The sequence below is a fragment of the Paramormyrops kingsleyae genome, chromosome 12, assembly GCF_048594095.1.
Source record: "Paramormyrops kingsleyae isolate MSU_618 chromosome 12, PKINGS_0.4, whole genome shotgun sequence".
Taxonomy (NCBI): Eukaryota; Metazoa; Chordata; class Actinopteri; order Osteoglossiformes; family Mormyridae; genus Paramormyrops; species Paramormyrops kingsleyae.
In genome coordinates, this window is record NC_132808.1 from 5147952 (window position 1) to 5160689 (window position 12738).

General features: G+C 40.0%; 2 protein-coding genes across 6 annotated transcripts in view; one reads left to right on the plus strand and one right to left on the minus strand.

Moving 5' to 3' along the window:
* LOC111835182 (uncharacterized) overlaps positions 1–774 on the plus strand; it is a 23161-nt gene extending 22387 nt beyond the window's left edge. For all 4 annotated transcript variants that reach the window (XM_023795189.2, XM_023795191.2, XM_023795190.2 and 1 more), the window contains 2 exons: positions 58–213; positions 414–774. In XM_023795189.2, coding sequence (XP_023650957.1) covers positions 58–213; positions 414–560 — 303 coding nt within the window. In that variant the 3' untranslated portion in view covers positions 561–774. The remainder of the gene's footprint in view (positions 1–57; positions 214–413) is intronic.
* On the minus strand, positions 219–12025 carry znf518b (zinc finger protein 518B). Of its 2 annotated transcripts, none has more exons than XM_023795188.2 (2): positions 11843–12025; positions 219–6080 (listed from the first exon to the last, which is right to left on the minus strand). In XM_023795188.2, the coding sequence occupies exon 2, from the start codon at positions 5898–5900 to the stop codon at positions 3360–3362; it is 2541 nt and encodes an 846-aa protein (XP_023650956.2). In that variant the 5' UTR covers positions 5901–6080; positions 11843–12025; the 3' UTR covers positions 219–3359. The 2 variants fall into 2 exon arrangements, with proteins under 2 accessions (XP_023650956.2, XP_023650955.2); XM_023795187.2 differs by lacking the exon at positions 11843–12025 and adding an exon at positions 11466–11596.
* Positions 12026–12738: the final 713 nt, after the last annotated feature.

Consider the following 12738-nt stretch of genomic DNA (forward strand, 5'->3'; position numbering starts at 1 on the left):
CCGCAACAGAAAATGCGAAGTCATCTTAATGGTGTACCCGGTGTGTTGTGCTAACAGAACGGGGTCTTCGTGGTGCGAGACCACTCCAGAAGCACAGAAGAGGAGCCCTTTGTCCTGGCAGTGATGCAGGACAACAGGGTGTACAACATAAAAATCCGGTACATAAAGAGCACCCAGAAGTTCGCCCTCGGGACGGGGTTAAGAATGAATGACGTAAGTTCAACTTTGAGTGCATTTATTGCATGACACCACCAAATCCTGTCATAGAAAATTTTAAAAAGCCTTTAGTAGGGCATTAATCTTGGACCAAGAGTGAACTCCACAGTGCTGATGTTTTGTATTTAAAAAGCTACACAGAACCTAAAAGCCAGTGCTTTCCCCACAGCCTTACACTTCTTTACGCTTCTCAACAGATGTTTGACTCCATAGACGATATCATTAAATTCCACATGATATTTCCCATACACCTCATCAATGGGAAGGATCTGTCAGACCACCAGAGGAGATGCGTGTTAACTCGCCCTCTGACAAGAGAAGAAATGATTCAGCTACTAGATTAAAATGCCTTGCCAGACATCACATTCCCCACTACAGCATACTTTTCACTGTAATTTTGAAAATAATTTGTGATATTTTGGTAATTCAGCACCCTCCAGACTGAACAGGGTGTATGTGTATGTTTAGATTTGTAAAATCACATCTCACAGTCATTTCATTAATACCTAATTGAGAATCATTAAGCTTTTCTAAGTAAAAAAAAAAGCCACGTTTTAACTTACACAAAGCCACCAAAAAATAAAGTTTACAAGCATGGTCAATGTGGATGTATATATAGCTCTTATTAATATTTTAATTTTACATCATTTGCAGTGTTAATAAAAAGTATTTCTGTACAAAAAAAACATGTTATTTCAATGTTACATAAAGGACTTTTTAAAATATTTTAACAATAAAATAGCCAAACACTGAACACAGTGGATTAAAAAAAAAAAAATGTATTTATTCATGGGAAAGAAAAACTTGACAAATTAACATAACTGCAAAATTTAAATATGCACAGGCTGAAATGTTTATCTGCAGACATAAGAGCAACTGATTAGAAAGTAAACCAGCAAACTCAAAATGGAACAAGACAAGACTGAAAACTTAAGACATTATACTGCATTATTACAATTCTGGATCAGCGCCCATCTTCAGGAGCCTCTCTTTAACCCAATAGGATATATGCGCTCTAAATACTCGGGTCCTACACAGGGCGCAGAATTGGCTCGTGTACCACACCCATGGCTGAGCACTGTCATTTTATTTGAAAGCCCCATATTTGGTAAACACCCAATCTGGCCTTTATCAAAGGGATAGAGAAGCTAGCTCTGACCCTCATGGGCAGCCACAGCAGGTGAGATCAGCCCCAGACCCTCAGTTGCACAGCAGGTTGTGAAACAAGGTGTCTCTCCGGTGGTGGTGTTTAAAGGAGGCCTCCTCCTGTCAGTAGTTAGTCGTCAAGGTGCCCGGGCCAGACGAGTCCATCGTTACAAAGACCAGCGAGCAACATCAGTGCTCAGCACTTAAAGGGAATCTCTGTGGCATTTTAAACCAAGATACTTGTGTCTAAACATATACACATACATACAAAATACCAGCAGTTGTTTAACAGTTCTCATGAAAGTCACCCCCCCCCAGGCACTAAACAACTCAGAACAGCTTTCAATCCAGAATCCACAATCTAATGAATTCTGGTTTGGAAACCGGCTGCATGTAGCATGATTGATGCCGGTTTTATAAAACTGCATGATCAGGCTACAAAAAGTGAAATACTCGGCCATAAAAAGATTTTTCTGCCACTTGATTAAAACACGGTTGAAATATTTTAAGATGAAACCCACATTTCCACAGCAGCTGAATACCATAACTCAAACTAAAAATGGGAATTAAATATTTTATGGTGCATATGGGGAGACTGATTATTATTTGATGAAGTTTGGCTGGTATATACAAAGGCCCTCATAGGACAAAAATATACACAGACTATATATTGGGTTCATCATATTCATCTTTTAAAACACAGGGCCATAAAGACAGTCATTTTCAGTTCTGGTGCCTTCTATATAGGGAGATTAAGCACCATCTTTCCAAACTCTTTATACCAATCAAAACCTCCCGCTTTACACAACCACAGAAGAGCTGAAAACAGCTCAAATACAATGCAATATGAAAACAGCATCATATGAAACATGCAATGATCATAGAGCAAAGATCAGATACCACAGTTACAAAATAAACTAAACCACTGACTGTTTACACTGGTAAAATGCAAACAGGATGACATGTAGGGCCACTTTGTTCATGCAAACACACCCAGCTGTCATGAGCTCTACATGACAACACCCTCATAAACAATACTGAGCTGATCAGAAACTCGCCTTTCAAAGCTACTAGTCCCATAAGTATGATTTATGTTAATACTAGGGATGCTCCTTTTGACCGTTTAACCGTTAACCGAAATAATTAATTTTGACCGAATATTACTATCAGTTAAACGGTTTAAAATGTTTTTATATATATTTTAATTATTAGTAGTAGTATGAAGTTTTGTGGCATCTCAGCTGAAGATCGCTTTTCACGTTCTAAATACACTGGGTTTGAATCGGCGACTGTGATTACAGGCACACAGGCTTAGCCCACTGAGCCATGAACACAGGTATGAGCTTTGCTGCTGAAAATGGAAACATTGGCGCAAAGCTTCAGCGGCAGAGACGTATCCGTGTGCTATATTGTAGCCGATCGGTGTAAACACTACCCAGACATGTGCTCTTGTTTTATTTCGGTTACAATGGGCGTATTCACATATTTCTTTATCCAATACTAACTGTCGGATTATCATGTTGTTATCATGCGAATAGCGCAATTTGCAAGTGGGAAGGCGATCAGAGCTGCTTCGAGACGCAGACGCTTAAGTCAGTCACTCTTGTTCTTTCTATTCGTATCACGAAGCTATAAAAATATATTTAGTTTCTACCTATATATATATTTGAAAAGTAGACCGTCCAAGGTTTCTGAAGGTGTTTTTTAAATGTGTATATGATAAAACCTCGCAGAGTTATTTAAATGGTTTGGCGAAATTTCTGTCAGATCCCGCCGGCGGGACCGCCGACCCCAGAGGAATTTAATATTCTAATCTAATCAGTTAACGGTTAATGTTCGGTTAACGAACGCCGGTTGTCGGTTGGGAAAATTAATCGAAATGAGCATCCCTAGTTAATACAGTAGCTCACTTTTTTTTTTAAATGACTTAACACAGTTTTAGTGTTAGTAGCGTTAACATTCCAGCAGTTATAGCTATACCAGTCAGTTTCACAATGCTAGCATATTATCATCCTTGTCGGGTCCCTATAAACAAATCCCACCACCTGGTATTTATTTCGATTCACTTTCTTTAGCTTCATTTTTAACAAGCTCTCTACTGTATCAAAAGGCACATCTCGATCGGTGTTCCACACATGCTTGGGGATCACCCTTGGGTGGACGGTCGACGCACGGGGTCTGGGGTGGTTTAGAATGACAACTGGTTGATTTGGGGCTGGGGATGTAACTAGCTGATCCTCTTTGAGTGGAATTAACCACTGTCTGCTCAGGTCCCCTTCGCTAGTCCCAGACTTTTCCAACAAGACCTTCAATTTTGAAGACTTCTTCTCTTTCTTACTCTTCTTTTTTTCTTTGGACTGTTTATACGAGTGGCCCTGCTCTTCCCCATACTGTGTATCCTGCTGAACCCAGTGTCCATCCATTCCCTCGTTCTCCGCACCAGATCTCCTCCGCTTCAATGAGAGCTTGAGCCCTTTGCACGGAGCGGACATATTTGTACTGGAAATGTTGTGCTTGCTGGCGTCACTGGAAAGGACTGTCCTGGGCACCCAGTTCTCACTGAAGACAGAATTCTCAGCAGCTCTGGCATGAGAGCTCTGATGCTCTGAGGACTTCGACAGGCAGCTTGAGATTTTAAGCATGGTGCCCTCGGGAATAAACGTAGGCTGAGAGCCTTCAGCACTTTTTTGGTTTTCAGGGCTATTGACTATAGCAGTTATATCTGCAGGAATTTTGTTAAGATGGTTTTTGCTCTGTTCCAACACTGCAACCTTTTGGCTCGATGACTGATTTTCTGGCAGGGGGATTTGTGAAATCTCAGGAGTTCCGTTTTTTTGGGAGTCTATTTCAGGATCATATTTAGTACATTCTTGTGCGCTGCTAGTACTGGTACTAACACTAAAACTAGGAACTAACACTGTGCTGGCACTTGAAGTCACTGTAATCCCTGGTTCTTGTACAGCAGGGGGCTCAGTCCCAGCAGCACTCTGGCCTTCCAAAGAAGGTGGCACTGGAACCGACTGAAGCTGTCGTTTCCTGGTGGCTTCCCAGCCAACACATGCAGGAATATCCTTGGGCCCCCGGTGCAGGGAAAACACTGATGAAATAATGGGCAATTCCCCAGATTGCAGGTCACCAGCATGCACATCTCCATCAGGCGTCTCAGCACTGGGCCTAATAACAGGCATTGAATCAACGGGACAATTTTCACATTTCAAAATGGTCGGAGCCTTTAAGGGACAGCTGTTACTGTTCGCTGTTTGGATCTGTGCGGAACCAGTCTTTGTGTGTTTCTCACATGAAGAAGAAACAAGTTCTTTGACCAGAGATACCTCTAAGGGTCTTTTAGAACTGGACTCTTGCTGGCTGACACACTCAGGAGTAACTCTAGTCTGTGACGCCACAAAAGAGTCCTTGAGATTGATAAGCAGCTTCTTGCCCTGTTCTTGCCTTTCACCCATTACCATTTGGCCTTTGTTGGTTGGGGCTCCAAGCTGAATTTTGTCTCCAAGCTCAATTTCGCATTCTTCAGGCTCCTCTTTCAATGTCATTAGTGTCTCCTTTGAGTTTTGCCTCAATTTCAGGTCACCAGCAGGTGGTGCAGCTAATAAGTTCTTAATCAGTGAGAAGTTGCTATGCTGCTGCATGTCCTGTTTTGACACAGATGGGCTGGAGACCACGGTTTTCTCACACTGCGAAATAAGATTGCAGTTGTAGGATGCTTTAGCCATATTAACATTTTCATTTTCTCCCATATATTCTCCAGTTCGACCTGCCAGACTTTTCTCTGGTCTTTCTCCTTCGATAGACTGCTGTGAGACTAACTTAAGCTCCAGTTCCTTAGTCCCATTCACAGTTTTCACTTCCACAAGTTCAAGAAAGCAACCAGGTGGGATGGACAGCTCTGGAGGGTAAGTGACAGTGAGAGGCCGGTCTGGTTGAATGGGTTCATTCAGAGGTGCTAAGAGCTCCACCTGTACTTTAGCTAAACTGTTAGCACTGTCCAGCTTTTCCTTAGTAATCACCTTATTAGAATTACCATCTGTACCAGTAGGTGGCACACTAGCCACTGTGGTCCCCGGCGTACGTGTCACAGAAGAGTGCAATGCTGATGGGACCCGAGGACCATTTTTTACAGTGAATTGTTTCCTTTTCACTTTGCTGGCCCTTTCTACCATGATCCTGTGAACCCTCTCCGTATGTTTAACTATGTAGTCATTCCTTATCGCTCCATACTCACAGAATTGGCACTTAAAGGGAAAGATGCCCGTGTGCTGGACGAGATGACGCTGAGATTCACCTTTCGTGTAGGAAACGTGGCTGCAGTAAGAACAGGAAAAAGTCATTTCTGCGTGTTGGGACATATGCTTCTGGAACTGCACACCATCTCTAGATGAAAAGCGACATTTGTCACAGTAATGTTTGTCTGAAGTTTTAAACTTCAGTTCCAGTGAATGGGGAGGTGCTTTGCTGTGCTTCTTCCAGCCGCTCTCCACAAACGAAATGAAAACATCTTGGTGTTGACTTCCCGGATTCATGTTGCAGGAATCAGTCCGGCATACGTGTCAGTCACACAGGTGCATCAGATCTCTTCCCATAATTCCCACGTAGGAACCACATTCCATATCTGAAGGTAAATGGCACCTTCACATATATGCCAGTCTTCAGGAGGCAATCTCACTCAATCCATGCTGGCCAGTTCTTTGGGGAAGCCTGTACTATATTAAAAAATATATATATTAGAACAAGCCACAATTTTATAGCAATAAACACAATTTATAGAAAAAAAGCAACACTTTTCTTTTTTGGTTTGAAGGTAGGGCTGTTGCAATCACGTCGAGATTTAATTGCGATTATATAGCGCATGCACCATATAATGACAGGTGAAACATTTGTCCAGAAGCTGGCTTTTCAGTTCAATATGGACATTTACACCCTCAACCTGGTAAGCAGACTAATAGTGTGCCTAAAATATTAATGAGATATGTATCGTGACACCCAAAAGTTAGTGGTCTGTATTAATTTGGCGTATCCTTATGTTTAATAACAGTGTTGGACTTTAAAATGCAAAAAGTACCACCACATCATCTTTTTACCTTGTTTATCCACAATATCTCCTCTTTTAAAAGATGATGTCGTTGCTGAGCTGCCTCTTTCTTCACTGTCACTTCAGTGCTTATCGATTCCATGATTTACTAAAAAGGTAGCATGCGGCATGCTCCGCTAACTGAATTTAATAAACGTAAGGATATGCTGAATATATACAGACTACTGACTTTTGGGCATCATAATATGCATCTCATTGAAATTTTAGGCACACTATTAATCTGCTTACTAAATTGTGGGCGTAAATAAACATTTGTATAGTACTGAAAAGTCAGCATCCAGACAAATGTTTCACCTGCCATCTAAAGTTCTACTGCTGGTGATTATTGCGCATGCTCCATATAATGTGATTACATTGCGACGCGACCGTGACAGCCCCACTTGCGGAGACACAAATACACAGTAATAACTCCGCTACTAAAGTACAAATCATAGACAATCATGAACAAATATAGTCGCTATTTAAGATTAGGGCTGCATGATATCTCATCACGATATAATCGCGATTATATGGCGCATGCACAATAATCCACAGGGCTTTAGATGACGGGCATAATCCTTCGTCCAGATGCTGGTTTTTCAGTACTATATGGGTGTTTATTTACACCCACAATTTGGTAAGCAGACCAGTGGTACCCTAAAATATTAATGAGAGGTGTGAGATAATGATATTGGAGATTTTTCCTTTCTCTTCATTATTTTCTGATCTCCCATCAAAGCCCCCATTATTAGGGGTGGCACGGTTCACAAAACCCACGGTTCGGTTTGTATCACGGTTTTAGGGTCACGGTTTTCGGTTCTGTACGGTTCTTGTTATTTTTTCTTTTAATCTTTAACACTCCAGAAATGTACTTCAGCATATGATATATAGCTTAATTATCCACAATTTAGGATACAGTATTAAAAAAGCTATATCATGTAATCATGCATAAACTGAATTTGACTTGACTCAAAGCACATTATTAAAATTATTAAACATTATTAATCCCAGAACAGTAATAAAATAAAAGTCTTGCCTTAACATAAATGCTAAAAGAATGGATCGCTTTAATCGCTAATACAGTTGGGTATGGGCACGCGGTCTTATTTAGAAAACATACAAAAAGAGACGCATATAATGTTTAATCATTCGTTTTGTATTTGTCCGGTCCACGGGGTTAATTTAATTGGGGATCGTTAAAATCATAGATCACCTATCTTGATTAAGCCTGATTCGGTTCGTTTTATATATATATATATATATATATATATATATATATATATATATATATATATATATATATATATATATATATATATATATATATATATATAACGTGAAAAAAAATTGGTATTAATTATATTGAATGTTCTTGAGTAATCGATAAAATCCAGTTTCTGTGTATGTACAAGACATCAATCTGTAATAGTTCAAAATATGTCCAGTATGATCATCTGGCAATAGCCTGTAGGTCTGTGTGGTCAGACGCTGCAATAAACAGAATTTTCAGGAACATGGCAAATGTTCACATTGCAGCATGGAAGCAGGCTCACTGTTACAACGCTGACCGGGGAAGCAGAGGCGAGGAGACCTAGGATCGGGGGAATGCGGGGTTTAATGAGCAAAAGGAACACAGACGAGCGGTAAAGCAGAATTGCAATATAATGACCGGACTGGAGAAAGAAACGGAAACGCGGACTAAATACAATGGAGTAATGACAAATTTGACAACAATCAGGAACAGCTGGTAAACACGGGGAATCCACACAGGGTTAACGAGGGGGCGTGGCACACGGAAAGAGCGGACAATCGAGGCATGACACTCACTGGAGTGCTTTGTCACAGATAACTTAATTTTCTTTAACAAAGTGCCTAACCACACATTAAATAAAGTCGCACAACAGTGTTCAGATGTTGTGCTATCGGTTGGCTGAAATTTAAACGTTTTCTTCAGAGACGGTGGTAACGCCGAAAACACGAGCTAAACGCAGCAAACGAAAGGCTACCGGAAATTACTTAGCTGGCTGAACTTTTACCGGAACTACGTCACAACGCTCTGTGCATATAGCCAATAGACCTTTTTCACAACTTCCGCATTTTTGACCGGAAATACGTAATCGTAGGCTATCTTTACTTCCGCCGGTGTAAAAAAAATAGCGCATGCAGCGACCTCTTCTTCTTGCAGTGTACCGGGCTGTTCTTGTAATGCCCAAAAGCAGTCACATCTATCTTTTCATTCCTTCCCTGTTAATGGTGAAGTTCGACGTAAATGGATTCAGGCTATCCGGCGGGATGAAGGACCAAACTTCACAGTTAAAAAGGGGAGCACTTACGTCTGCAGCAGACACTTCACCTCAGACAGAAGCAAACACCGTATTTTAAGCACAAATGACAGAAGGCCCAAACTTTTAAATAACTAGAGGCATGCCCGAGCGAAACACTGTCAAAAAGAGCAAATGCGAAACAAGCACAAATATTTTAGATCAAGTTTTTAAAAACGAGAGAAAGCCGTAATCAGCTTAACAGTTTTATTTCATTGTAAAATACAAAAAGTATTTCACCAAACGCGAAGATCCATTGATAGCGGCTCTGAGTTCCGTCGATGTGCTTAGAGTGTTTTATTTAAAATAACACATTTGCCGAAAAGTGCTTCATTACTTTAAAAACATTATGGTTAAGGGGTTTATTTGAAACATGGCAGTAGTCTAATATACCGGGCATAGCTAATAAATGTAATTAGAAAAAACGGGGCCAACTTCTTTAAAATTAACAAAACACAGCTAAAATGTTTTTTGATGCTTGTTGCTAAATTTTGCTCACTAGTTCCTACAGCTACTCAATTCTTGTTGCCTAAATGATTTACATCACGCTCACACTATTTAAAAACTTCGCTACAACAAAGCGATCCTTATACATTTTAAGTGTTTTTTTTGATTTAGTTTGATTATCAAACTCTAAAGCCCCACTCTTGGTTGTGCGTTTGTGCAAATGTCCGGGCTTTTCTGTGTGCGTGTGTAGGGTGTTCATCTTGCGTCTAATGTTAAAGTATATATATTTATACTCATTTAAAATAACACATTTTTGTTTGCCTATTAACAAATACATCTAAAGTTTTTCTACCTTCAAACATTAACAAAAGCCGTTAATGTCTTTCCTTTAAAAAATACATGTGGTGAACAATTCAGTAACAGTTACCTTGATACTTATGGACAAATTCTTCGTGGAAAAATTTGTAGCCTTTATCAAGTTTGCTCTTTCTCGTGACGGAGTTTTCCTCCACGAATTTAGCAACATCCGCAAATGTAAATTTGGGCAAATTTGTCAGATAGGTTGTATATATTCTCTGCTGAATTTTCTCTGATCCCGGATTTTCTAATGCATTGACGCTTGACCGGAACTAAGTTTACCCTACGATTACGTATTTCCGGTTTTCGTGAAAAAGGTCTATTCTTTCGCGCGAAAGGGAAACACACTGACGTCACATACGGGGCACGAGGCTACATTGCGCATGTCATGAACCGTCGAACCGTGCGACGCATGCATGCTCCGAACCGAGACAAGCGAACCGAACGGTTCGGTTTTTTTTCATGAACCGTGCCATCCCTACCCATTATCATTATTATTGACATACAGTGCGGTTTATAATTATTGACACAACTTTATTTCCCCTCTCCATGTGTTAATATGATATCAATGATGTAAATATAATTTTAATTTAGTCACTGCTTATTGTTAGCCATTTAACCTCTGTTAAAATATGTGCATATGTGTTTGTCTGTGGTTCAGCTAGTAAAATCTATTTAAAAAATTGAGATATTTATAAAGATCACAATATGCCTCCTTAATATTTTAGGCATATTACTAATCTGCTTACCAAATTGTGGGCGCAAGAAAACGTCCATATAGTACAGAAAGCTGGCATCCGTCATCTAAAGTCCTGGTGATTAATGCGCATGAGCCATATAATCACAATGATATATCGTGCTGTCCTACTTAAGATGAACGGTGTGTCATGATTCATTAATGATGAACAAACATGGTTAATCAGTATTTCACTTGTTATTCATTACTTGTTCCTTCAATTGTTCCTTCAGTAGTTTTTTCAGTTGTTCACTAAGACTTATAGAATTAGATATAGTGACTGCTTGAGATAAATGATACATCAAAATTCATTAAAGGTGAACAAATATGAAATCAGTTTGTAACTAACATGCAAGTTGAGCATAATTAATACATAAGTAATACCATAACATTATTTGTGTCCCCCTCAAGTAAAGTGTTAGCCAAAAATTTTAAGTGAGGAATTAAATATGTTACAGCCTCACAACACTGCTGCACTGAGAAAATACCTTTAGGTAACTGGGCATTGCCACTGCAATAACAAATAACATCATAATGTAAACTATATTCACTTCATCATCTCACTCTTACTATAATTATTACTTTTAGAAATGCAAAATAACATCTGTAAACAATGTATAATCTATGTTTTTCTCCTGAGCAATTTTAGAGAATTTACGGTACACACGTACTCTACAGAACAAATTCAGGTCAAATATAACAGCAGACGTATCAAGAACACTTTAATGACCTTCATAACTCATCCACGGCACAACATCATACATATTACTGACACGTGAGGCTCCATGAAATGTTCTGAATATGGGCTCGGTTTGTAAACGACGCAATGAATCACTTCAAACTTAAGAGGCGTGAGAGCCGTCAGGGGTTGTAACGCGAAATAACTGCTAAAAAAATCAGCGCAAATCGTGACTCGACTTAAAAGGTTCAAGCCCATCGCGGCTAGCTGCCTTTTTTCTTGTAGTTTCACACATCTGTCGAGCGTGAATGCGGGGAGAGATGAAACGCTTTTGCATTGTTTATAGATGGCGAAATGAACCGTGTTTGCAGCGTGCTGGAGACGCAGATCGGCCGGACCCTGAGTGCTTTGTTTTCGCAGACCGCAGTGCCAGCACCCGGCGGAGAGATCGGCTCACACAACCCGCTGTTAACTAACCTTGAGACCACACGCCAGGCGCTCCAGCTGCGCTTCCCAGCACCGCGATCCGGGATTTGGGTTTTATCTTTTGTTAATGATTGTACGGCTGTTTGCGTTGCTATTCCTTAGGGCTCGACAGGAAAACAAGGCGGAGGAAGGTGGCTTGGTCTCGGTCGCACACGATTGGCCGGACAGCGACATCTCCAGTAGATGTCTACACACTATTGTAAATTCAAAATTTAACCCTCTGGATACCTGACCTCTGATAAAATGATAGAAAACGATACTTGCGGTTTAAATTGCAAGTTTTATTGGCGCTGTTTTGCGATAAGTTACTTAAACTAGACGTGATGCATGATCAACGATTTTAAAATAGTATTAAAAACTTTACTTACCTGATCGGGAATCTCAGCAGATAGCCACGGTGGAGATGAATACAGGACGGCAACTGGCTGCGCGGCCACCTTTTACAGAAGCGCAGAAAGCAAGCGTGAAGATTGGGAAAGCGTAGCACTGTATTTTTTTTTTAGATATATAAATTATGAAAGAGGTCTTGTTGAATCGGTGTCATTGTGCGGCGTGCGTCCTTAAAAATACACGTCACCTCCCTTGGCAACACGCCGGACGTCGTTGTCCCGATCTCTGATTGGACCATGCTGTAGAGCTCTACTCAGCCACTCTTCTACCGTAATGTCTATAATACCCCGAGCATGGCTTGATGTACTCGTCTTAATTAACTTTAATATTGTGTATTTTGCGAAAATGCACGTCTTTTACTTTAGGTATTAGCCACTGAAAACTTTTATTATTAAGCTGACATTGCTATTTGCGTAAGTAATCACAAGCACAACAGAGCATCGCGCATTTCCTGAAATCTCCTTAAATCTTTTTTTTCTCTTCACCCGTCGGCGCCATTTTGGATCACTAACATTTTATGTACGAGAAAATGTTCTAGAAGAACTTGGAACGCTATCCATGTGTTATGTGTCATATGTCATAATTCAAATAATCATATCAAAGTGTTTTGTATTATAAGCATGTTTGTACTGTGTAATGCTTATTTGCATGTGTTTTGATTCAACATATTAGTACTTTGTGATTAAGATATTAACATTTTCTTTTTGAAGACTTGGACATACTGATTTACAAAGCCATTGAGTAGAGACATTGTGTGCCTGCTTGAATTGGATATTAATGATGATGGCTGAAATATCAAATGAAGCAGGCTTAGCCTCTACCCTTGATCCACCCCAACACAGATACATATCTTTCAAAGATCCTATAAGCTAAT

What these genes read in the sequence shown, in the direction of transcription:
- znf518b (XM_023795188.2), bottom strand. Translation starts at nt 5,900, where the DNA reads ATGAATCCGGGAAGTCAACACCAAGATGTTTTCATTTCGTTTGTGGAG.